This window comes from Myotis yumanensis, unplaced genomic scaffold (assembly GCF_028538775.1).
Source record: "Myotis yumanensis isolate MYYU_CA2020_CCGP unplaced genomic scaffold, mMyoYum1.0.hap1 SCAF_13, whole genome shotgun sequence".
Classification (NCBI taxonomy): domain Eukaryota; kingdom Metazoa; phylum Chordata; class Mammalia; order Chiroptera; family Vespertilionidae; genus Myotis; species Myotis yumanensis.
The window spans coordinates 57,028,111-57,051,708 of record NW_027223764.1 but is presented as its reverse complement, the minus strand read 5'-3'; the positions used below and the strand labels follow the sequence as shown (position 1 = coordinate 57,051,708).

Sequence of the window (23,598 nt, the reverse complement as noted above, 5' to 3'; positions counted from 1 at the left end):
AGGGTCAGTTCGCTGACAGCGGAAACGAGAAGGGGACGCCTGTGCGGTGTCGCACGTGTGAGATGAGCGCTGCCTGCACCGCGGGCAAAGCTCGGACGGCTAAGGACTGAGTGGCCAGGAGGCAGGGGTGAAAGCTTTGAAACATGGGCAGGACATGCAGTATAAAGAATCACAATGTCTTGAGAGAAAAGTGGGGGAGGCTGAGGGGTCAGAGCAGATTAAAAGGAGAACGAGAAGCCCTGGCCAGACAGGTCCTAGACTAGAGGGTGGGGTCTGCTGATTCCTGCAGACCCAGGTCAGTCGAGCTCAGGGGAGTTTGGGTCCTCGGGGGCAAGTCCGCCTCGCACAGCACAGCCAGGCTGCTTCCTGTCGGGTGAGGTGGGCCATAGTCCTGCCCAGGGCTACTGCAGTGGATGTGTTTTATAGAACTGACTTCATGAAGTCTATTTTATTTTTAATTTATCTTTATTGTTGAAAGTATTACACATGTCCTGTTCCCCCTCCCTCCCATTGACCCACTCCACCCAAGTTCTTTGGTTGATCTCTTCCTGCTCACCCCACCCCCTTCCCTCTGAGATTCCACAGTGTGTTCTATGCTTTAATGTCTCTGGTTCTATTTTGTTCATCAGTTTATTTTGTTCATTGGATTCCACATGTGAGTGAGATCATGTGATACTTGTCTTTCTCTGACTTATTTCGCTTACCATAATACTCTCCAGGTCCCTCCATGCTGTCTCAAAGGGTAAGAGATTCTTCTTTTTTATTGCAGCATCATATTCCATAGTATAAATGTACCACAGCTTTTTATCCATTCATCTACTGATGGGCACCTGGGTTGTTTCCAGATCTTAGCTATTGTAAATTGTGCTACTGTGAACATAGAGGTACATACATTCTTTCTGATTGGTGTGTGAGGCTTCTTATGATATATTTCTAGGTCAAATGGCAGACCTATTTTTAATATTTTGAGGAAACTCCACACTGTTTTCCATAGTGGCTGCACCAGTCTGCATTCCCACCAGCAGTGCACTAGGGCTCCCTTTTATCCACATCCTCACCAGCACTTGTTTGTTGATTTACTGATGGTAGCCATTCTGACAGGTGTGAGGTAATATCTCCCTATCATTTTAATTTGCATCTCTCTGATAATTAGTGCTGTTGAGCATTTTTTCATATGTCTCTTGGCCATCTGTATTTTTTAATAGACACTCCTCTTTGGAGAAGTGTCTATTCAGGTCCTCTGCCCATTTTTTTAATTGGATTGTTTCTCTTCCTTTTGTTGAGCTGTACGAGTACTTTATATATTTTGGAAATTACCCCTTATCAGATGTATCATTAGCAAATATGTTCTCCCATACAATGGGTTCTTTTTCATTTTGATCCTGGTTTCTTTTGCTGTGCAGAAGCTTTTTAGTTTGATGTTGTCCCATTATTATCTCTTGCTTTAGGACAGTGGTTCCCAAACTTATTTGGCCTACCGCCCCCTTTCCAGAAAAAATATTACTCATTACCCCCTGGAAATTAATTTTTTAAAAATTTTAATAGCAATTAAACAGAAAGATATATGTATTAATGTTTCTACCTTTTTCGTAAACTATAGTAAAGAAAGGTGTAAATTAGAAACATTGAAGTTTGAAATTATGAAACTATTTATTGAACTCAGAATAGAAAGGTAATACAAAAAAAGTTAAAACAAATGCGCCTGTGGCCATCACCGCCCACCTGGATCACTGCAGCCCCCACCAGGGGGCGGTAACGCCCACTTTGGGAATCACTGCTTTAGGAGATATATTTGTGAAACCTCTGCTACATGAGATGTCTGATATTTTGTTGCCTATGTTTTCTTCTAGGATGTTTATGGTTTCACGACTTACATTTGAGTCTTTTGTCCGTTTTGAGTTTACTCTTGTGTATGGTGTAAGTTGGTGATCTAGTTTCATTTTTTTTCATGTATCTGTCCAATTTTCCCAGCACCATTTATTGAAGAGACTGTCTTGACTCCATTGTATGCTCTTGCCTCCTTTGTCAAATATTGAGTGTAATGGTTTGGGTTGATTTCTGGGGTCTCTGTTCTGTTCCATTGGTCTATATGCCTGTTCTTGTGCCAGTACCAGGTTATTTTGATTACAGGGGCTTTGTAGTATAACTTGATATCTGGTATCGTGGTCCCTCCAACTTTGTTATTCTTTCTCAAGATTGCTGAGGCTATGCAGGGTCTTTTTTTATTCCATATGAATATTTGGAGAGTTTGTTCTAGGTCTATGAAATATGCCATTGGTGTTTTAATAGGGATTGTATTGAATCTATAGATTGCCTTGGGTAGTGTGGACATTTTAATGATGTTAATTCTACCAATCCATGAACACAGCATAAAAGGTATTCTTCCACTTGTTTATATCTTCCTCTCTTTTTTCAGCATCCTATTATTTTCTGAGTAAAGGTCTTTTACCTCCTTAGTTAAGTTTTTCCTAGGTGGTATTTTTGTTGCAATGTCAATGGGATTGTTTTTATTATTATTTTTTATAAGGAGTAATGGGATTCACTTGCAGATCCTAGTTTTGCCAGCAGGTGGCACATGCGGCTTTTGAGCTGGTTTTGACAAAGGACTTGATGGGCAGCTGAGCCCGTAGCCAATGTTAGCGGCTAAGGGCAGATGGCCTCCCTTTCCACTCATGAACCCTCTTTGGTACTTTCCATTCCTTCGAGAGCCTGGTGGCATTTTCTCTCCAGGTCAAAGTTGGCAGAATTCCAGGAGAGTGGAACTCAGGAACACATGGGTGTCCCCACTTCCTCACTTTCTCCTCTGAAAGGGGTGTGAGGGCCAGTTCCTACTGTCCTGTGAGGCTGAGAGGAATCAGTCACCTCGTATTTTGTTTCTCCTTGAAATAGAGAGGAGGGCGATTACTCCACCTTCTGGGGAACCTGGCAGTTGCTGTTGTGATGGCAGTGGCCTGAGCAGAGCTCCCAGCAGAGCTCTGGCCCCGGTGCCAGTGCTGCCTGGGCAACGAGGCCCTGCGTTCACCACATGGTGCTGTTTAGACCTGATTCGAGGTGGGTGGGCTCTGGGCCTCAGACTTCTCCAGAGATCGTGGTCAGAAACTGGGGCACTTTGGTGACCCACTCCTCACCACCCCCACCCCCCAAAAACCCACTGCAGTGACTGCTCCAGGGAGTGAGAGGTGCTGTGTAAGGACACTGGGCAGCAGAAGGGACCCTGGGCTGGCTTTGCCAGTGCCCAGCGCCAGTGCTGTCCTCCTGGAGGGGTGTCTTTGGCGCCCCTGTGGCCCACGCCACGGAGCTTTGGCCAGGCTCAGGCTGCATGTGGCACCAAGGAAAGGCTTTCCTTAAAGATTTGCCCTAATTGGAGCTTTTTTAAAAATCCTCAATAGAAGATATTTTTTCCATTGCTTTTTTTTAGAGAGAGTAGAAGGGAGGGAAAGAGAGAGAGAGAGAGAGAGAGAAACATTGATGTGAGAGAGACACATCAATTGGTTGCCTCCCGTACATGTCCTGACCAGGGCCAGGCATCAAACCTGTAACCCACGTACGTGCCATTGACCGGGAATCGAACCCTTGACCTTTCAGTGCCTGGACCAGTGCTCTAACCACTGAGACACCAGCCAGGGTCCTCACTGGAGCTTTGAACGGAGGAGGAACTGGAGGAGGGTGAATGGGCACTGGGGAGGATTAGCATCAACCTGACAGCAGTCTGCATGGGAGATGGGCACAGCCTGAGGCCTGGGCCCTGGAGCAGAGCTGGCCAGGCAGACGAAAGCAGGCTCCGGGGCCCGCAGGGGTGGGGGTGGGGCCCAGGACCCGCTGGGCAGGCTCCAGCCCTGGGAGCGGGAGGGGGCAGGAAGTGGTCCTGCCCGAGCGCAGGGATGAAGGAACTGAGCACATGGACTGGTGTAGCTCCAGCTTCACAGCTGTGGCAGCTCTGGGTGCCCCTCAGGGAGCTTCCCGCCCACTGGCATTCCACCTACAGACACCGAAGGACCCCAATCCTGGTAAAGCGTAGAGGTCACTCGGTAACCCCCACTTCGCTTGACCTTAAAGAAGGAGCCAGGCATCCCACTTGCAGAGCGAATTTAATAAAGGCAGTGTCCTTGGGGCGCCCCTTGGATCCCAGGCGCCATCTGTTTTGGTGGCCATGGGCCCGTGGTCTCTGGCACCTGCCAGTCGCAGCAGAGCAGCCAGATGGCATGAGGGGTCAGGCTTCCCTGGCCGCGAGGCGACACTCCCTCTCCCTGGCTGCAGGGCACCAGGCACTGCCGAGGTCCAGGAGGCAGGGGCTCGGGGCTCCTCACAGCCCCCCCTCCCTGCGGAGGGAGGCGAGCAGTGAGCTCCCTCACTGTGGGGCACCTCTGGCCCCCACAGTCAGGCTGCCCAGGGTGGAGAAAAACTCCTCCATTTCCTCCTGCAGCAGCTGGTTCCTCCTCTCGGCGTCTGCCCGCGCCCGCTCCGAGTTTCGCAGCCTGATCTGCAGCATCGTGTACTTCTTCTTCTCCTGGTCCAGCTCCTCCTCCAGCCGCAACATTCGTTTCCTCAGGTCGGCGGTACCGTCTTCAAGTCTTAACAATCAAGAAGAAAGATACTGTTTTAGACTCTGCCCTGCTGGGTTTGCCGAGAGAGCAACTGTCGCGGCCCCGCCCGCTGCCCAGTGAGGAAGGGCTGCGGGGCACACGGGCAGCTGGGCTGGCTCATGAGGTCCACCCCGAGCACTGCCCTCAGCCATGATCCAGAAACGCCGTGGGAGCATTTGGCCCTGGGTACCCGAGGCCAGGGGTCCCCCTGAATCCTCACTACATGTGAAGACCACTTACCCTCTGGGCCGGCCAGCTGTCCTCGGTGTGGAGAGCAGGACCTCAGTCCCCTCCACTCCCTCCTGCTGCCCTACCCATGCCCCAGGCTGACACCGCACCTCAATCCTCCCAGCAGGTCGCATACTGCCCCTCTCTGCCACCAGAGAGCCACCTGCACTCCTACAGCTGGTACACACCATCTCCTCACCCTGCACTCCTACAGCTGGTCCAAACAGTCTCCTCACCCTGACTCCTACAGCTGGCATGCATGGTCTCCTCCACCACACGCAAGCAGCTCCTGCAAGGTCTGAGGGATGCTGAGCCAGACCTGGGGGACTGGCCTGGCTACGCCCAAGGCGCATGACTATGGGCGGACACACGTGCCCTGAGCCCTGGTGTCCTCTCTGAAAAACGCAGGGATACCTCCCAGCACTACAGCTTCCATGCCTCCAGCTCAGCCAGCGAACTCGGCGCATAGGGAAGGGAGAAAACCTCCCCCGCCCAGCCCTCCGTCTGGGAGCACAGGGCATGCTGTCGGAAATAAGGCCCCCGGGAGGTGGCACAGCCCAGGACCCTCACTTCTCCTCCAGGCCCAGGCCCCTCATCGCCAACGCCTCCCACCCACCGGGGTCCTCAAGTTTGGCCTGCCCCCCTCCCCCCATGACACTAGACCAGCAACCTGTCCAGTCTCCAGGCTCTCAGCCTCTCTATGCCTCGACTCCACTCCAGTTAAATAAGTATCCCCGACTTCAAGGCCTGCAGCTGAGTCCGGCCTGCTCCCGCCGCTCCTGCTCCCGCTCCTCCTCAGTGAGCACCTCCTCCTGTTGCTTGGCCAAAAAGCTGTCCTCAAATCAGTTCTTTTTCTCACCCCACAGTGGACCAATTAGCAAAACCTCCCCAATATGTTCAGCATCTGGCTCCTCTCCTCACCTCACTGCTTGCCCCTTAGGCCATGGCACCCATCCTGGCCTGGACGCCGTGGCCTCCTGACTGGTGGAGTGTCCTCAGGAGAGCAGTCAGGGGCACCCCTCCGAGTGGTCAAAGTGCTCCAGGCCCTCCGGTCACTCAGAGTCGAATCGTGTAAAATCCAGAGCATGCTCTGACCGCATGGTCCTGCCCTCCACCCCCCAGCGCCCCTCTCACACTCCAACAAGCTGCCCTCCCTTCCCCCCTCTAACAGTCTGCGAGTTTTAAAATCTATCTTGTATGGTCTCTGTGCCCCCACAGCTGCGTGACCAGAATGAGGACAGAGATTGAGATCAGTGTTGGTCACAGCTGTGCCCAGCGCCCAGCACCTAGCACTGTGGCACATCGGACACTCTTCTGGGGGTGCAGGGATCAGGGACAGGGAGGCAGGGCAGAAAGCTGAATCCATGCCCCCCACCCAGACCTGGCTCTAACGCTGCAGGTCCAGAGTTACAGACTCTATCCAAAGGCCCACTGCCGGCACCCTACTCCTTCCTGCGCCCAGAGCCCCTGCTCACTCGCCCACCTCCAACCCGGACATGGCAGGACGGCGCTACCAGGGACCATGGCGGGGACAGCGCTGCTGCCCTGGCCTGTGGCCTGCTCTCACCTCCAACCCAAGCAGGGGGTGACAGGGGCGGGTCTCAGCACCGGATGTGGCAGCTGTGCGCTGACCACTGCCCCATGTGTCACTCAGTCCTCTTAACAAATGCATGGGGTGGCCGGAGCGCCGAGAGCCTGCCTGGACGCTGTCAGTCTGCGGCCGGCAGGGAAGCCCCAGGGTCTGGCCAGAGCCCACCATGATGCAATACCGTTTCCCGAGAAACCGGCCCGAGAGGAGCTGCTCAGACCCCGAGGCGGCGGGGGCGACCTGCCTGTGCCTGGTTTCCATCTGCCCTCCCTGCTGCCACTGTTACTCGCTGGAGACCCACTTCCCTCTAGGGCAGCGGTTCTCAACCTGTGGGTCGCGACCTCTTTGGCGGTCGAATGACCCTTTCACAGGGGTCGCCTAAGACCATCCTGCATATCAGATATTTACATTACGATTCATAACAGTAGCAACATTACAGTTATGAAGTAGCAACGAAAATAATTTTATGGTGGGGTCACAACATGAGGAACTGTATGTAAAGGGCCAGAAGGTTGAGAACCACTGCTCTAGGGTTTCCACCAAGCGTGTGCCCCAGCTTTCTCCTGCCGTGAGCTTTCTCCTCGCTCAACTCCACCCTCTCGGCCTCAGTCCTGCTCAGACATGACCTCCCTGACCTTCCTCAGGACTGTGCTAGGGTGAGGGACTGCGGCATGGAAGGGTTACAGAAGGTTACAGAATGTGCTAAGGGGAGGAAATAAGACATGAGAAATTGAATGTGCTTGGACAGAGGGGGATGTATGAGAAAGAATTGTATTGCCAGGATATGAGGATTGTGTATGTGCTGGAAGGAGGACTGATGTATGAAGAGCGATTGTGTAGAAGGATTGTGTCAGGGTCAGAGAGCATGGAAGAAAAATTGCTAGATTGCCTTAGAAAAACAATGTGATATGATACGCTCCAGCCAGGTGTGACTCTGTTTACCTCCCCTCCGTTCTCATGAACTTTTTGTGAACTTCTAATGAAATGCTTTGTATTCTTTGAACACTGTTTTGCTATAAAAATCATAATGCACGCTTGCTCTTTGCCACATGCCGCGAGGCTTCCCAGAGGGGGAAGGTACAGGCTGTGGTCAGCTGGCCAGCTTAATAAACGGCTTTCAAATTTAAATTCTGAGTCGGTGGTCTATCTCGTTGAGCCAACCCATAACAAGGACCTCTGTCCTTAAGCCCTTCTCCTGTCGTCTACCCTCAAGGACACGCCCCTCACATGCCTGACTCTCCCAGGTGCCAGGACCTGGCTTCCCCAGCCACAGGGCCCCGCTGCCACTGCAGCTCCCGGTGGAAACCCCCCAACCCCGCCCCGTCCCCGGTGGGGAGGGAAGCCCAGAACCGCTGGCCAGTGGGTGGGAAGGGCCTGCAGGCCCAACAGCTGGACTGGGGATCGGAGACGCTGTGGGAAGCACCCACTGCATGCTGCCCAGCGCGGGCTCTGCTGTACCCTGGCTGGACCACCTGGCTCAGAGCTGGCAACACCCTCCTCACCCGGGCGGGAGGACGGAAGGAGGGCCGGCTGGGAGCAAGAACACGGCACTGAGCATTCTCCCAGGCCAGGCGGGCAGGGCTTGGCTCAGCTCCCTCCGGGAAATCCCATTCTGATCCCATCTGATCAGCTACAGGCCCAAGCCCTCGGCCAGGCTGGCCTGGGGCCTGCATGACATGTGGGGACAACCGGGTGAACAAGCACAGCTGGGGCTGCCTCCTGCCCAGCCCCTCCATCAACGGCCTGGAGAGGCTCCTTCCTTCAGCAGGTGTGCATGGAGCTCCCGGGACACAGACCCCAACCTCCACCCCCAACCTGTCGGGGGGGCATCCCCCAGAAAGGGGATTTCCAGGGCCCACTGCTCTGCGCCGGCCCCAGCGGGGGTGGGAGGGGGGCTTTCCTTCCGAGCAAGGCGAGGCGGCGGAGACAGCCCTTTACCTTCTCACACTCAGCTCGTGCTCGGTCCTCTGCCGGCACAGCTCCGCCCGCAGCTCCGCCACCAGGCCCTGGAGAGCCTTGGAGTGGGGCGCGGGGTCCCGGGCCGGGCTGCCGGGCTCGCTGGGCTCACTGCTGCTGAGGCAGACGGCCGCCTCCTCCAGGCTGCGCCCCGGGTTCGGGGACCTGAGCTCCTCGCTGCTGCTGGGGACGAGGGAGGGCTCGGGGGTGCCCTCGGGGTGCAGGGAGCTGCAGGCAGAGTCGCTGGCCCGGCAGGCGGTGCAGCTGCTGACGGAGCCCCCCGGGGAGGCCTCGCAGGAGGAGGCCCCCGACCAGGCCGAGCTGGACACGCTGGGTGCGCTGGGGCCGGGGCTGGGCGCCGGCACATTGTCGTAGGTGGAGAGTCTCTGTGAGGCGCTGTCCTTGAGCCGGTCCCCCGAGGAGGCCCGGCGGCGGCCGCGCAGGGAGGACAGCCCATTCATGAGCCAGTTCCCGCCGGAGGAGACAGTGGGCACCTCCGGGGACGAGCTGCCTGACCGAGACCCGGCCTGCCGGAAGGAGGACTTCCAGCTGGGCAGGGTCTGCAGCCTCTTCCCAGGGCCGCGGGAGGCAGGGCCTTCCCCCGGGCCCCGGGGAGAGTTCCTGGAGAGCGTGGCCACAGCCGCCTGGTCCAGAGACGAGGTCCTGAGTGAGGGCGGGCGGGGGCCCTCGGGCTCTGCCTGGCTGTCCCCCGGAACCTCCTCTGAGCCCCAGCCCACTGTGCAGGGTGGGCCCCCGTGGGGTGCGGCCGGCCCCTCTGGGGCCCTCCCACTGAAGAGCTGGCTGTGCCTGCGGATCAGGACGGTCATCAGGTGCTGGACAAGGGACGTGCCTGCCAGGAAGACGGAACAAAGGCCTGGCTGTGGGTGTCTCCAGGCCGGACTCTGGGTGCTGCGGCTGGGACCTAGGGGGCAGGCTGTCCCTCAAGAGAGGACCAACAAGAGCTTGCCATCGGCCACCCTCCAAATCCAGGCCCAGACAGAGGGGTCCTGCCCAGGAATGCCCTCCTGGGAAGCCGCCCAGCACGCTCCATCCAGCAGGTGCGGGAGGAGGCGGAAGCGGGCACCGTGCCCAGTAAGGCGGCGAGGTGCGCTCCTGGCAGGCGGGGCTGAAAGCCAGAACCTGCGCGTCAGAGCTGCCCCATGTCACCCTGTGCTGCCCCATGTCACCCTGTGCTGCCCCATGTCACTCTGTGCTGCCCCACGTCACCCTGTGCTGCCCCACGTCACCCTGTGCTGCCCCATGTCACCCTGTGCTGCCCCATGTCACTCTGTGCTGCCCCATGTCACCCTGTGCTGCCCCATGTCACTCTGTGCTGCCCCATGTCACCCTGTGCTGCCCCATGTCACTCTGTGCTGCCCCATGTCACCCTGTGCTGCCCCATGTCACCCTGTGCTGCCCCATGTCACTCTGTGCTGCCCCATGTCACCCTGTGCTGCCCCATGTCACCCTGTGCTGCCCCATGTCACTCTGTGCTGCCCCATGTCACTCTGTGCTGCCCCATGTCACCCTGTGCTGCCGAGGGTGCGAGGGCCTGACCATCCATGCTCTCGGGCACAGGCTCTGGCACAGGCCGGGGATGTCTCCCAGGTGATGTGGGCACCCCCTCCCCACACCCCCACACCGGTTACCTTCCATGATGGTCACTGGGTCTTCTATCTGTGGCCGAAGTATATTAGGTCCAAAAACGGTTGCCAGGTTCTGGACGCTCATCTTGTTGACATTGGAGTGGGACTGAACTTCATCCAGAAACCTGCAGGTGAGGAAGCAGCCGTGGGTGGAGAAGCAAATCCTGCCGCCAGCTGTGCTGGGAGCTGCCTGGTGCCCACACCCAGCCACGCCCACATTCCCAGGGCCAAGGGCACAGCCAGCTGCCCCTGCCAGCTCAGAGAGGGCAGAGCTTCCCCTGGGGCCCGGGGTGGGGGGCAGCAGAAGCAAAAGCCAGTGGTTGTCAGCATGGAAGGGGGACACACGACTGTCCCGCCTGCAGTGGGGGCAGAGGTCTGGGAGGGCCCAGGCCGCCACCCTGCACACCCGCTCCCAGCACTGGAGCTGGGGTCATGGTCAGGAGGCAGCCTCCTAGGGCAGGGACTGCGAGAGGCACTGAGAGGAGGCAGAAAGCACGGGTCCGTCCCATTCTTTCCAATGGATCTTCCCTGCGGATCGCAGGACTTTACGCTGCCTGCCCCGCGGAGGCTGTCCGCTGGGTGTGCCGGGCCGATCTCCAGGGTCCCTGTTGGCTGACTGACATTCAGGGAGCAGAGTGGGTGGGAGAAGGCCCAGCCCTGCCTGCCCCAGCCACTTACTTGCAGATATAACTGAGCAGGTTGTAATTGGCCAGGGGAAGGCTGCTCACTTGCTCAGCCAACTCCAGAGTCCCCTTGGTGTTGGGAGAGAAAAACAGCATTTCTGAGACCAGCAGCTGGCCCTTCTCTCCCCGAGGCAGGGACAGGGAGGTGGGCAGGGAGGAGGGAGGTGGGCAGGGGGCGGCAGGCACCAGAGGCCAGACCTCCAGTCACCCATTTGGCCTCTGGGTGACCAGAGGGCACCACCACCTCCACCTCCCTCCGGGGAGCAGGCCGAGGAGCGGCCGGCCTGTGACCTCCTGGAGGAATGTCAGAGCCAGTGCTTATCGAGACACAAATATTTGCCAGATAAAGACCCCTCATCTCCCACACAGCAACAGGGAGGCAAACAGCCCTTCCCCCGGCAGGCACTGCGGAGGGGGCAGGAGCCTCGTCCCCACGTGCCCACGTGAATTCTTTAGGAAGGGGCAGGTGCGAACAGGGGAAGGTCTGCTTGTTTCTGGCCACTGGGGCCACCTGGGCAGTGCAGGTAAGTGCAGGGTCAGTACCTACTGTGTGGTGTCCTGGGGCATGACCAGAACATGGCCCCGCGCCCCGCCCCCAGACCCAGGCCTCACAGGGGGGGCCTCCCAGAGGGGATGCTCCAGCCCCCCCCCAGCAGGATCCTGCAGACTGCGCCCCACACAGGACAGAGGAGTCTGCCTCCCCCAGAGGGTTCTCCTGCCCTCCCCCGCCCCCCACCCCACCCCACCCGACACAGAGCGAACTGCAGGCGGCATCTCTGTGCCACAAAATGATGAAGGTCAGAGTTCTGTGTCCTGACTCCACACACACACCCCTCCCCCGCAGGCCCACCTCCCAGGGCGAGTCCTCGGGAGCCACTAACCTCCCCCTCGTCCTTGGTGAGCAGCTGGGCGCAGCTGAGGAAGTCCTCGTACCTGGCGAAAGGGACCACGGGCTCGGGCAGCTCCCGCAGGTAGAGCTTCAGCAGGGAGGCCACCGTGTGCACATCTGTTGTGCTGCCAGAGGGGGACACGCGAGAGGCATGGGGCCAGGGGACTGCAGGAGTGGCCAGCACAGGCCCCCAGAAGCAGCCTCTGCTCCCACGCCTGGCACGTGTGTGCGCATGTGCACGAAAGAGACGGCGGGGGGGGGGGGGTGGGGGCGGGGGGGGGCAAGGAGCCAGGGACACGCTGTCCTTGCCCAAGCCTGAGAGTGCCCATCCCCCACTTGCCCTCCATCAGAGAGAGTGGAAGGGACGGGGAGAGACAGAGGGAAACATCGATGGAGGGGGAGGGCCATGTCAAAGAGTGCAGGCCCAGGGCACTGGCCACCAGGGCATGCAGGTCAGAGGTCAGACCCTTGCCCCTGACCTCTGGGTTCCACTCACACAATGGACGCCTGGGCTTCTGTGCTCCTCACCCTATCTCCAGCACCCCAGCGCCCCAGGGCCCCAGCGCCCCAGCACCCCACGAGTCCGCTCCCAGTCCTCAGTCTTCCAGCTCAGAGCTGCCCAGGCTGAGGGGGCCCCGTGGAGGGCAGCGGCCTGGGCTCTGGGATCCGGTCCTGGCCTAGTCTTGGCAAGCAAAGTGTTTGCTGCGTTTACTTGTTAGCCATCTGTGCTGGCCCCTGGAGGGCGGGACCTTGTCCGGCTAGTTCGTGGCCACACCCTATGCCTGCAGGGCGCTCACTCAGTGGGTGAGTGAAGAAACTGGAGTGAAGTAAGAAAGGGCTAAGGCGAGAGTTAGGGGAGCCCGAAGGTGTGGCTCGAAGCAGACTGGGCAGCAGGGGGGCAGGCCTGGGAGAGCTGCCCCAGGCCCAGGCCCAGGGTTGGGGAAGGGCTAGGTAGGAGCCAGCTCTGGTGAGGAGCTTCCAGGCTTCTGGGCTCTTTATGGAACAGGGAGCCCAGGACCTGGGACGGACGTTCCTGGTCATGCAGACAATGAGTGTGGTTTGTGCCTAGGGAGCGAGCCTCTCTGGAAAACCTGGCCCAGCAGGCGGTGAGGGGAGTCGCTGCTGGACCCCTCTGTTGGGGAGTGAATGAGGAGAGGAGCCTTGGGACCTACACAGAGGGTGGGTACAGATGCAGGGCCAGAGCACCCACGGGGGGTGGGAAGGGGGAAGAATGGCGGCTGTGGGTGCAGATGCAGTTCTAGAAGGAAAAGCAGCAAGAGCCCAAGGTCCAGGGTGAGTCTCCAGGAATCACAGAAGGGGCAGTATTTACAGACATCTCCACCCATGCCCTGGACCACACAGACACAGGATGGAAGAGTCCTGGCAGGCAGAGGTTCAGAATGGACCACAAGTTCAGAGTATCCGGATGCAGCTCCAGCCCTAGCCGGTTTGGCTCAATGATACAGTGTTGGGTTGTGGGTTCGATTCCGGTCAAGGGCACATACCCTGGTTGCAGGCTTGATCCCTGGCCCCAGTTGGGGCATGTGCAGGAGGCAACCAATCAGTGTGTCTCTCTCACATCGCTGTTTCTCTCTGCTTCGCCCCCTCACTTGCACTCTCTCTAAAAACCAATGGGAAAATGGATTAACAAAATAAAGATGAGGCTCCTGGTGAGAGGACCCTGTGCCTCCTGGGCAGACCCCTCTGGGGACCGGTGGCCAGGCTCCGGCTCCACATCTGCAGAAAGGAGCTGACAGACCCTCCTGGCTCGGTGACGGGTCTGGGCAGAAGCTGGAGGGTGGGGTGTTCTGCCCCAGAAGGAGGCCAGGGAGGCCCCGGTTGCCAGCAAAAACCCATGAACCTATTCTGGGGCCGAGGGGGCCGCATTGTAAAGGCAGATCCACGGAGAAAGGGCAGGAGGAACTCCCCATGGACAACTGTCCCGATGGGTCGGTTCCTTTCAGAGAGGAGATGCCACACAGCCCCATCGGCCCCTGTTCTCAGCCACTGGCTCTGAGTGAGGCTGACTCCACCCAGAGGTGAACCCTGGGCCCTGTGAGCCCCAGCGATGGGGTAGGATGGGCGCTGGCCAGGACAGGGGCAGGCTCGCTCCCCATCCAGGAACCTGACAGGATGGGGGGGCTACAGCGACTGCTCCGTGTTGGCGCTGGAGGAGCTCTGCGGGTCACGGGAGGAAGCAGCCAGGGACAGACCACCCCCGGGGCCTCAGTCCCGATGCAGGGAGGCCTTCCCTTTTGGCCTGGGTCACGTTGAGGGGCAAAGGGAAGAGCCCGGTGGATGTGAGCGGCCTGGTCTGTGGCAGGACCGCCCCTGAGAGGAGCCGAGGGCTGCTGCGGGGTTGGGGGCTGTGCTCTGCCCGCTGGGGGGCTGGCCGAGCGCACATGCACCCCCGCGCGGAACCATTCTGCCCACCAGCCTGCTGCCAGGCTTCCTGGCACCAGCCCACCCTGCCACGGGGGAAGGGGAGGGGCCCCATCTTCGTACCGCCCCCAGGAGCTCACCTGTCAAACAGCGGCTTCTCCCCACAGTCAAAGGCGTCCTGCAGGTCCCGCACCAGGTTGGCCTGGCCCGGCAGGCGGAAGAGCCCCTCCTCACTGAGCCCACGTGCCCGGATGAAGTCCACGCACTGCTCCACCAGCAGGGGCGCCAGGCGCGGGCCATACTTCCGCTCGTGGTGCACTGTGTCCTCCAGGCGCTGCCCGAAGATCCCTGGGCACAGGGAGGACCCGGTCACACGCTCAGCTGCCCAGCTTAGTGGTGAGAGCGGGCTCTCGGGACAGCGGAAGGCAGGGCGCAGTCCGGGCCAAAGGCGGCTGCTCTGAGGGAGCAGGTTAGAAGCTGAGGGCGCATCGGGGCCACCGGGAGAGGGAGCAGGAGGGCACGGTGGACAGGTGGCCTGCCCTGTCCTGTGGGGCTCCTAGCAGGCCGAGGAAGCTCTGAAGGGCCCTCAGGGAAGATGCATCATGCGCTTTATTGATTGTTTTACTTATGCAACACTAACGTCCAAAGAGGAGTGGCTTACATTTAAAAAACAAGGCTATGTTCACCAAAAGTCCTGCTCTAGAATGTTCTTAACAGCACTCCTTGCAATCCCTCCAATGGCCATCAGCAGTAGAATGAGCAGAGACTTCGCAGTCCGCTCACACTGCCCTGACACTAGGGAGCAATGCGCACAGATGGGCAGAGCTCACGCGACAAGACACACAGCGCATTCATGTGAAAACAAAACCATGACTCAACATCACGGCCACCAAGGAAACACAATCAGAACCACAATGAGGTGCCGCCTCACACCCACCACGAGGGCTCCTATTTAAAAAACAGGAAATTACAAATGTTGGCAAGGATGCAGAGAAACTGGAGCCCTCGTGCACTGTTGGTGAGAATGTAAAATGGTGCAGCTTCTCTGCAAAACATTTTGGAGGTTCCTCAAAAAGTTTAAAACCGAATTACCACCTGAGCCAGCAATTCCACTTCTAGGTCCCTATTCAACATAACTGGAAGTGAACTTGCACATATATCATTATACCATGTTCATAGTAGCAGCATTCACAATGGCCAAGAGTGGGAGCAACCCGAGTGTCTGCCAGCAGATGAGGGATAAACAAGATGTGGTCTGTGCTTATAATGGAATATTGCCCAGCCTTCCCTGAGGGCAGGTCTAGCGGTGTGCCCGAGCACATGTCACAGCTCCATTCTGCCCAGGCAGTTCTCTGGTCACTAAGAGATACAGCCCAGCAGGTGGCTTCTCCAGACCGGGATGGCGAGCCAGCAGGTAAGAGGTTCACCCCCTCCCCTGGCACTCAGCAGCGGCAGGACGCGGCGAGCCTATTTGTCTGCCCCACACAACGGGTATTATAAGATACATCAGTTCGAGCAGGGCTCAGCAAATGTTCCTTCTCACCCTGCTCCAGCCTCAGACAAAGCACACAGGACCTGCGGGGTGACGGCATACCCTTTGAGAAAACGTGCTCACATGGAGTGTGCCTGACAATGCCGCCAAAGCTTTGGGAAGAAGTGTGCGTGTGTACATGCATGTGCACTTGGACTGTTGTGCACACATGTGCATGTGGATTTGTGTGTGCATGTGTGTATGTGGACTTGTGTGTGCATGCACGTGCACATGGACGGTGTGTGCATGCATGCACATGTGGGCTGTGTGTGCATGCATGTGCACGTGGACTATATGTGCATGCATGTGCACGGGGACTTCTATATGTGCATGTACATGTGGACTTGTGTGTACACACATGTGCATGTGGACTGTATGTGCATGTGGACTTGTGTGTGCGTGCACATGGACTTGTTTGTGCATGAATGTGCATGTGGACTTCTGTGTGTGCATGCGCATGTGGACTTGTGTGTACACACAGGTGCATGTGGACTGTATGTGCATGTGGACTTGTGTGTGCGTGCGATTCCCTAATGGCAGCACTGGTAGAGTTCAGTGGCACCTGTGCCCTTTGAGAGCCTGGGCACTTGCTCCTTCTCCATGGTCCCTGCCACACCCAGCCCACACCGTCCTCGTGTGGTTTTGCTGGGTGTTCACCTCTTCTGCTTTGACCTGTGGGGCACAGGTGTCTCCCAAGGGCACTGGGGTCAGGACCTTAAGGGGACAGAGGACATACAGGGGGAGCTGCCATGAGCACAGCGTCCCTGAGAGGAGAGGGCACGAGCCTGGCATTGCACCCTCCATGCCTGCTGTCTGCTCAGGCCCAGTCCCTTGCACCTGGGCTCTCCCCACCACGTGAGGGTCCTGTCCTGCCGCCTGCTTTCCTGCTGCCTGGCCCACACGGAGCCCGGTGCCTCTCTAGCCTCGCTCTTTCCTCTCGAGCCTGCGATTTCTTATTAGCCTGGGGACAGTTCAGATGCCCCTCCTGTGTGAGCCGTCCCAATGCCCCCCTCAACACCACCACTGTCTCTCACTGTCCCCGCTGCCCATCACAGCTGACGCGAAGACACTCGCCTCTGCCCAGTTCCTCACAGGTGCCTCCCTCTCCCAAGTCGGAGCTGCTGGGCTCAGAGCAGAGGTCAAGAGCACTGAGGGAAGAACGGACATTACTCAGCTCCACTCCCTCAGCCCTGAGCTGACGGGGGCCACCATCAGGGGAAGGAGACAGGAAGACAATTCTACAGTTCTCTCCGGAGCTCCACAAACCTTGGGTAATTACACCCAGCCTCTGCTTGGCCAGCCATCCTGCTGTCTCCTATCCCCAAGACAAGTGTCCTCTGTCTGTCCCTCTCTCCCTCTACACTTCCATTACTCTCACACGCGGCCCCAGCCCTGTTAGGTGTTAGAGAGCCTCAGAGCTGCCCAAGGGGCTCGGAACATGGGAATCCTCCCAGGGCCTCCTCTGCTGGAAACCCTTTGCTGCCTCCCACCTCCCTTACAACCACCCCCCAGGATAAAATTCAAACTTGACTGGCAGGCCAGGCCCTGCCCCACCCCCTCCCCCAGCCTCTGGGTGCAGAGCCGGGGCCAGGCAGAAGGCAGCTGCCTCTGAGCCAGCCCCACTGTGCATGGGCACCTGGGTTTCTGAAGGCTCTCCCCACCTCGGCACAGCCAACACCTGCCCCAGGAAGCCTCGTGAGCACTCTCCTTGCCCCTGACAGGGCTGAGAGCCAGGAAGGGGACGCCCACAGGCCCTGGCTGGAAGGGGAGTGGCACTTGAGCAGAGGCCCAAAGGCAGACAGGGGAAGGGTCTGGTGAGGACCCAGGGCTGGCGAGTGGGCCTGAGGGATGGTGCTGGAAGGGGCGGCGAGAACAGCAGGCCCTGCCCTGGCCAGGACCATGGGCCTGAGGAGCACTGACCCCACATGTAGCTCAGGGGCTCTCGGAAATGAGGGGCCTCCCCCAGAGACCCTCCAACTGCTAGCCAGGCCCGGAGGGGACACAGGCAAAAGATGATGGTCGAGGCCAAAGGCCATAACGACAAAGATTCCAAGCCTACCTCTGCATTGGTCTAGGTCAGCTGTGGGCAAGCTACGGCCCGCGGGCCGGATCCGGCCCGTTTGAAATGAATAAAACTAAAAAAAAAAAAAAAGACCGTAGCCTTTTATGTAATGATATTTACTTTGAATTTATATTAGTTCACACAAACACTCCATCCATGCTTTTGTTCCGGCCCTCCGGTCCAGTTTAAGAACCCATTGTGGCCCTCGAGTCAAAAAGTTTGCCCACCCCTGGTCTAGGTGCAGGTCCTGGGTAAGCAGTTGAGGAGCAGAGTGCCCCCCTTAACTGGGCCTCAGTTTTTCTACCTAGAAAATGGGGATGGTCATACCCGTCTTAAAGACCTGACCCTGGCACCACCAGGCCTTGGGACTGCGCCCACATCCCCAGCACAGCCACGGGCGCCTGGCACGAGACCTTGTGCAGGCTTCCCATGTGGCTGCCACCTGCCTCCTTGCAGGAGCTGCCTTGGGAGCGCCAGGGGAAAGCCTCATTCCAGCCCAGCCGCCCAGGCTTCCTTCCCAAAGATGCTCCTCCCGCAGCGCCCTGGGCTCAGGCTACGGGCCTGGCCTCCCGCGCCCAGAGGCCTTGCCTGCCTTTCCCCTTGTCAGTGTCTCCTTGGCAGAGCCTGGTAGGGCCTGGAGCGGCTGCAGGGGATTCCCTCAGCCCTCTTGGCACATCTGGGAGGGGTAGTACTGCCAAGAATCGGTTCCAGGAGGCTTGTCAGATCCCTGGAAACCAAGCCGGCACGCAGGTTCCTCGAGGTCCCAGCCCACACGCTTCACAAAGCGCTGGCTCAGCCCCTGGAGAGAACCCGGCAGAGGCTGCTTCTCCTCTGGGTGAACCTCCTGGCATGCCCGCTGCTCTCTGACAAAGCCTGGCCCCCACTGCCCTCTCCCCGAACCCCATCAGGAGCGGGCGCCTACAAGCCGAGGCCAGCTGGCTCAGACGGGGCCTGAGTGACCTCCAGCTCTCTGAGCCTCCTCACTGCCACTGCGGGGTGGGGGGCAGGGGAGGGGCTGTGAGCAGCCACAGGACAGCCGACCACACCCCGCCGCCAAGGCAGGTGCTGGATAAGCATGGCCCTCCTCTGAGAGGGGCTGGCTCTTCCTGCCCCCACCCCACCCCCCAGCCCCCATTCCCTCTTGGGGCTGATCCTGAGCAGGGACCTCAGCCCTGCTGGCTCCAGCTGCGGAAGTTCACAGTTGCCAAAGACACAATGCGAAAAATAATTCTAAAATTCTCTCCAACGATCTGCGAAGTTTGGGTGATCCCTTCTCCTCTCTTCTGCCTTCCCCAAGGCACACCTTCTCCCTGCATCCACCCACCGACTGGAAGCCCACCTTCCAGCTCTCACAGCTGTGCCACGTGCCAGGCCTGTGCCAGGTGCTGGCGTGCTCAGAGCTGCCCTGGGGGCTGTCCGTCCTCCCTGTGAACACCCTTCCCGGCCTCTTCCTGCCCATCCAGGCCTCGCCAACCAACAGGCTGAAGTCAGCGCAGGAAAGAGAATCCCAGAGGCAAACATCATCTTGGGGGTCCTGCCCAGAGCGAGCCCCAGAGGTGGGGGCCAGCTCCACGCCCGCCCGCCCAGCGGCCTGTCCGAGGCGCCGGAGCAAACGTGGGCAAGCCCTGGGTGCGGGGTCGGGAGCCCGGGCGCCGTCCCGCGGGGTCTGGGTCCCTTGTCTGGGCGGCGGGGCAGGGCGTCCTTTGCAAACCCTGCGCTCTGCCTGCTCCACTCTGCAGCCTGGACGCCACCGGGGAGCAGGCGCCCAGCCTCGGCGTCGGCCTCTGCTGCTTCCCCCGCGCGGCTCGGCTCGGCTCGGGGTCCCGCGGGCTCCCCGCTCTCCCCCCGCGCCCGCCACGCCCGCGTAGGCTCCCCGCGCCGCCCGGGTGCCGCAGCGCTCCCGGCCCCGACGCTTCCCGCGGACGCCCGCATCCCGGGCCGGGCCGGGCCGCCTACCTGGGGCGGCGGGCGCGCAGCAGGCTGGCAGGCGGCAGGGCGGCCGCGGGCAGGCGCGGCACCCGGAGGAGGCCCGCGCGGCCGGCATCAGGCCCATGGCGCCCGGGCGCGGCGGCAGGAATGCCCGGCACGCGCGCAGGTAGCGGCTTGCCCGCCGCCGGCCCCGGCCCGGACCCCGGAGGGAGGGAGGAAAGGAGGAAGGGCCCGGGACTTGCGAATGCCTGAGCTGCCAAGCCTGAGGCTGAAACCCGCGCAAGATCTGGGATTCCGAACACCTGCTCCCCCTTTTCGTCATACCCCGTGTGATGATGCACCCCAGGAATACTAGCAACCCCCTCCAAGGACTGGCTTTAGGAGCTCCCGACCCCAGCAGGCCGGGAAGCAGGTGCTCCGGGTGCGGCGATGGAGGCTCAGGAGGGTCCGGTAACCAGGTCTGGTCACCCTGCCACCAGAGTGCTGACCAGGCCTGAAGCTGGGCTGCAGCTCCGGAGCTGGCGCGAGGCCAGGGACAGTGCTGGGGACTTCACACAGCATCCTGTGCAGTCCAGTCCTGAGAATGATTGATGTCCCCGCAGATCACCAGCTGACGCTCAGAGAGGTCTCACACCGGTAGTGACAGATCACCAAGCCTAAAGGATCTTCCTGCAAAGTCTCTGAGCTTCCCAGGCAGGATTCTGTCCCGGGGAAAAGAGCCCACAGTCCCCGGCTTCCAGAGTGTGAGGACCCAGGTGGGTGCACAGCCCCCGGCCTGCACCAGGAGGGGGCGGTGGGAGAGAAGCAAAGCTGGGGGCCAGCGGTGCAGCCCCGGCAGGAAAGAGGGGTCCCAGGGGCCCATGGGCAGAATTCTGCAAGGGAGGGGTTCAAGGGCGTCCTGGGTTGGGCGGGTGGGGGCTCATCGGAAAGCTGAGTGAGCAGGGCCTGGACTGGGTGGGGCAAGTGAGGCGCTCCCACAGGTGTGACATTTAAGGGAGTTCCAAATCCTTCATCCATCAAGGGAAATCTTCTATTGGAACATTTTTAAAAAATGTCAATTAATGCAAAAAATCGTGAACAAAATATCAACATTTTCAATAAAGACAGGATCTGACCCTGCTCCCTGTGAGGCCTCACCCTAGCCCGCCCGCAGACCTGGTCTTTATTGAAAGGTCACAGTTTGTTGGTCATGGATGTGTTAGGCTGAGTGAAGGCTCCCCAAAATGTCCAGGTCCTAATCCCTGGAACTTGCACTAAGATACCTTCCCTGGTAGAAGGGACTGTGTAGGTGTGATTCACTTAAAGGTGGAGGACTTTATCAGAGGAAGGCGGAGTGAAGTGTGACTCTGCAGTTGGCCCTTAAGCAGCATGGTTTGAACTACAACAGTCCACTGATATGTGGATTTTTTTCAATAAATGCTATACATGTATTTTCTCTTCCTTATGATTTTCTTAATAACATGTTCTTTTCGCTAGCTTACTTTATTGTAAGAATACAGTATGTAATAGATGTAACCATATACATACAAAATAGGTGTTAGTCAACTGTTTGCTAGTATGTTATCGGTAAGGCTTCTAGTCAACAGCAGGCTATTAGTTAAGTTTGGGGGGAGTCAAAAGTTATATGCGGGCTTTTGACTGCATGGGGTCAGTGCCCTAACCCCCATGGAGTTCAAGGGTCAACTGTAGAAGACGAGACAATGGAAGGAGGGGAGCAGGGACTGGAGTGATGAGGCCACAGCCATGGAATGTGGGCAGCCTCCAGATCAGTGGTTCCCAACCTTTTTTCGGCCACGCCCCCCCTAAGCACCTCTAACATCCCGATGCCCCCTGCGACATATCATTCTTATTATTCAAATAGTGACTCCTATTCTCGTGGAGGAAGCCTAAAAGGCCTTTAACTTGGTCCAAATTAGCCTCCAAAAAACGTGGCATCCATGAAAGAGGAAAATAAAAGAATGAAAGGACAGGTGAAGTACTGAGGAAGAAATCACTAAGAAATTGTTAAAAAAAATAATAATATGAAGTGATATGAAAAATAGCAAATAAAGTTTCAAAACATGTAATAGAGAACTGAAATGCATAAATATGTCACAATATATATTTACGTACTGTATATGAGGCCCCTAGAACCATAAGAAATGCAAAAAATTCAGTTAACAACTCATTCTCGAATTGCCCCCCTTAAAATCAAATTGTCCCCCTGTGGGGTGTGTGCCCCACATTGGGAACCACTGCTCTAGAGCAGGGGTGGGGAACCTTTTCCTGCCGAGGGCCATTTGGATATTTATAACGTCATTCCCAGGCCACACAACATTATCAACTTAAAAATCAGCTGCTCTATTTGGCCAAACATTTAATTACTCACCCCTAATGCCTTGGCAGGGCCAGACCAAATGATTTCTCCGGCCTTATAGGACCTGCGGGCCGGACGTCCCCCACCCCTGCCCTAGAAGGTGGAAGAGACAAGGCTCCCCCATGGCCTCAGAAGGACGCAGCCCTGCTGCCTCCTGACCTCAGGCTCCGGAGCAGTCTGACCTCCAGACTGTGAGAGTCATTTGCTGCTTTGAGCTGCATTGGTGGCAATTTGTTAGAGCAGCAATGAGAAACTAACACAATGGAGTTTGGGGCATTAATTTGAATTTTAAAAACAATTACAATAGAAGATTTATCTTGATTACTGAGTTTTTTGTTGCCCGGGGCCAACGAGGCTCTCTTGTCCTGGCCCTGATACTAATGTAGGTGGGCCCTGGGTCTGTGTGTGGAGGGGGGCGGGGTGAGGGCGAGGCTCTGGGTTCCCTTCCCAGAGTTCAGGAAACATAAAGATTGCAAGGACGGTTCATGGTGCCAGGAGCTCAAGCCCACGACTGCCCTGCCCTAAACCTGCCAGGAAAGACGGGTTTCCATGGCCAGGGCCCACGGCTGCTGCGTCTGAGCAGCTTGTCTACACTAAAGAGATGGGTCCTCAGCTCAGTAGTGGCACGTGCTCTGGGGGTAGGAGGGGCTCTCTCAGGGGCACTGGTGCTGAGTTGCTTTCTCCACTCCAGCCTCGGTTTCCCCACCTGTGTGGTCACTGAGGTAGACCTGCTGGTCTCTAGGGAATCCTTCCACCCCCATCTCAATCCCCAGATGAGGAAGTCTGCAGCTGCCTCCCTTCTAGGAGGCTCGGGATGGACAAGCATTGCTGTAAGGAGCTCTACGGCACCCACCCCATCTTGGGGCTCATCAGTAGCCGTGGGGCCTGTTGGGGGTGGGGGTGCGGAGGTAGAAATGAAATTGTCCTCTTGGGCAGGGGATCTGTCCTCTCACACAGCACCTGGTGACAGGTGGCCTCTTCGGCTGGGTGGCCCTTGTTTCTGAGCTGTGACTACTACAGGCCCTGGGTCTGAGGCCGCAGGGACTGCCTCTGGCCAGTCAGTCTTGATTGCTCCCCATCAAGACAGCTCAGATTCCGAGGTCCAGGCTCTCTGAAGCTTGCCTGGCAACAGAGAATCCACAAAGCGGCTGCCCTGGAGGCAGCACCCAGCCCTACAGGGTGCTGTCAGGCAAGTTGCTGAGCCTCTCTGGGCCTCTCTGCCTCCTCTACGATATGGTTTTGATACAACAGCCCCTGGCAATAGTATCGCATGGCAGGATGAGATTCTTCCCTCAGACTATGTGACATCCAAGGCTGCTGGGAGAAGCTGAGGGCGGAGTCAGGGCCAGGAGGGCTCCTGGCATCCTACTCCTCAGGGCGGGCATCCAGCCCCCGGGCTCCGAGCGCCACCAGGCCGGGTTAGAAAGCCAGCTCCCGCCTACTTCCTTGTGACCTGGGCAGCTCACCTGAGCCTCCTGCTGCTCAGTCTCCTCACCTGTGCGGGGCTGCACCAGGACTGCTGCCAGAGCCAGCGCCTGGCATGGGGGCGTGCTGAGTAACCGCTAGCTGTTCCGGCGAGCGGCTACCTCTGCCCCACTTCCCTGCGGCTGTGTCACCAGAGGATTGCGCAGCGTCGTGGGCACACGCGCTGCACTGCCCTCATCTTAGCGGTGACCTCGATGGGCTCTTTCCTGGACTGTGACCTGAGCTCGACGAAGCACACACTGAGGCCAGGCCGGCCACGCTCCCTGGACAGCCCCATCAC

The 23,598-nt window shown here is 58.4% G+C and overlaps 1 protein-coding gene across 5 annotated transcripts in view; it reads right to left on the bottom strand.

The window, feature by feature from the left end:
- Nucleotides 1-4,078: 4,078 nt before the first annotated feature.
- The window catches only part of ARHGAP22 (Rho GTPase activating protein 22), a 159,083-nt gene continuing 139,563 nt past the window's right edge, over nt 4,079-23,598 (bottom strand). For 4 of the 5 annotated variants that reach the window (XM_070433185.1, XM_070433187.1, XM_070433188.1 and 1 more), the window contains 6 exons: nt 14,096-14,303; nt 11,566-11,698; nt 10,680-10,753; nt 10,005-10,126; nt 8,338-9,205; nt 4,079-4,571 (listed from right to left, as the gene is read on the bottom strand). In XM_070433185.1, the coding sequence (XP_070289286.1) occupies nt 4,349-4,571; nt 8,338-9,205; nt 10,005-10,126; nt 10,680-10,753; nt 11,566-11,698; nt 14,096-14,303 (1,628 nt within the window). In that variant the 3' untranslated portion in view covers nt 4,079-4,348. The remainder of the gene's footprint in view (nt 4,572-8,337; nt 9,206-10,004; nt 10,127-10,679; nt 10,754-11,565; nt 11,699-14,095; nt 14,304-23,598) is intronic. The other variant, XM_070433189.1, reaches the window with a different exon arrangement.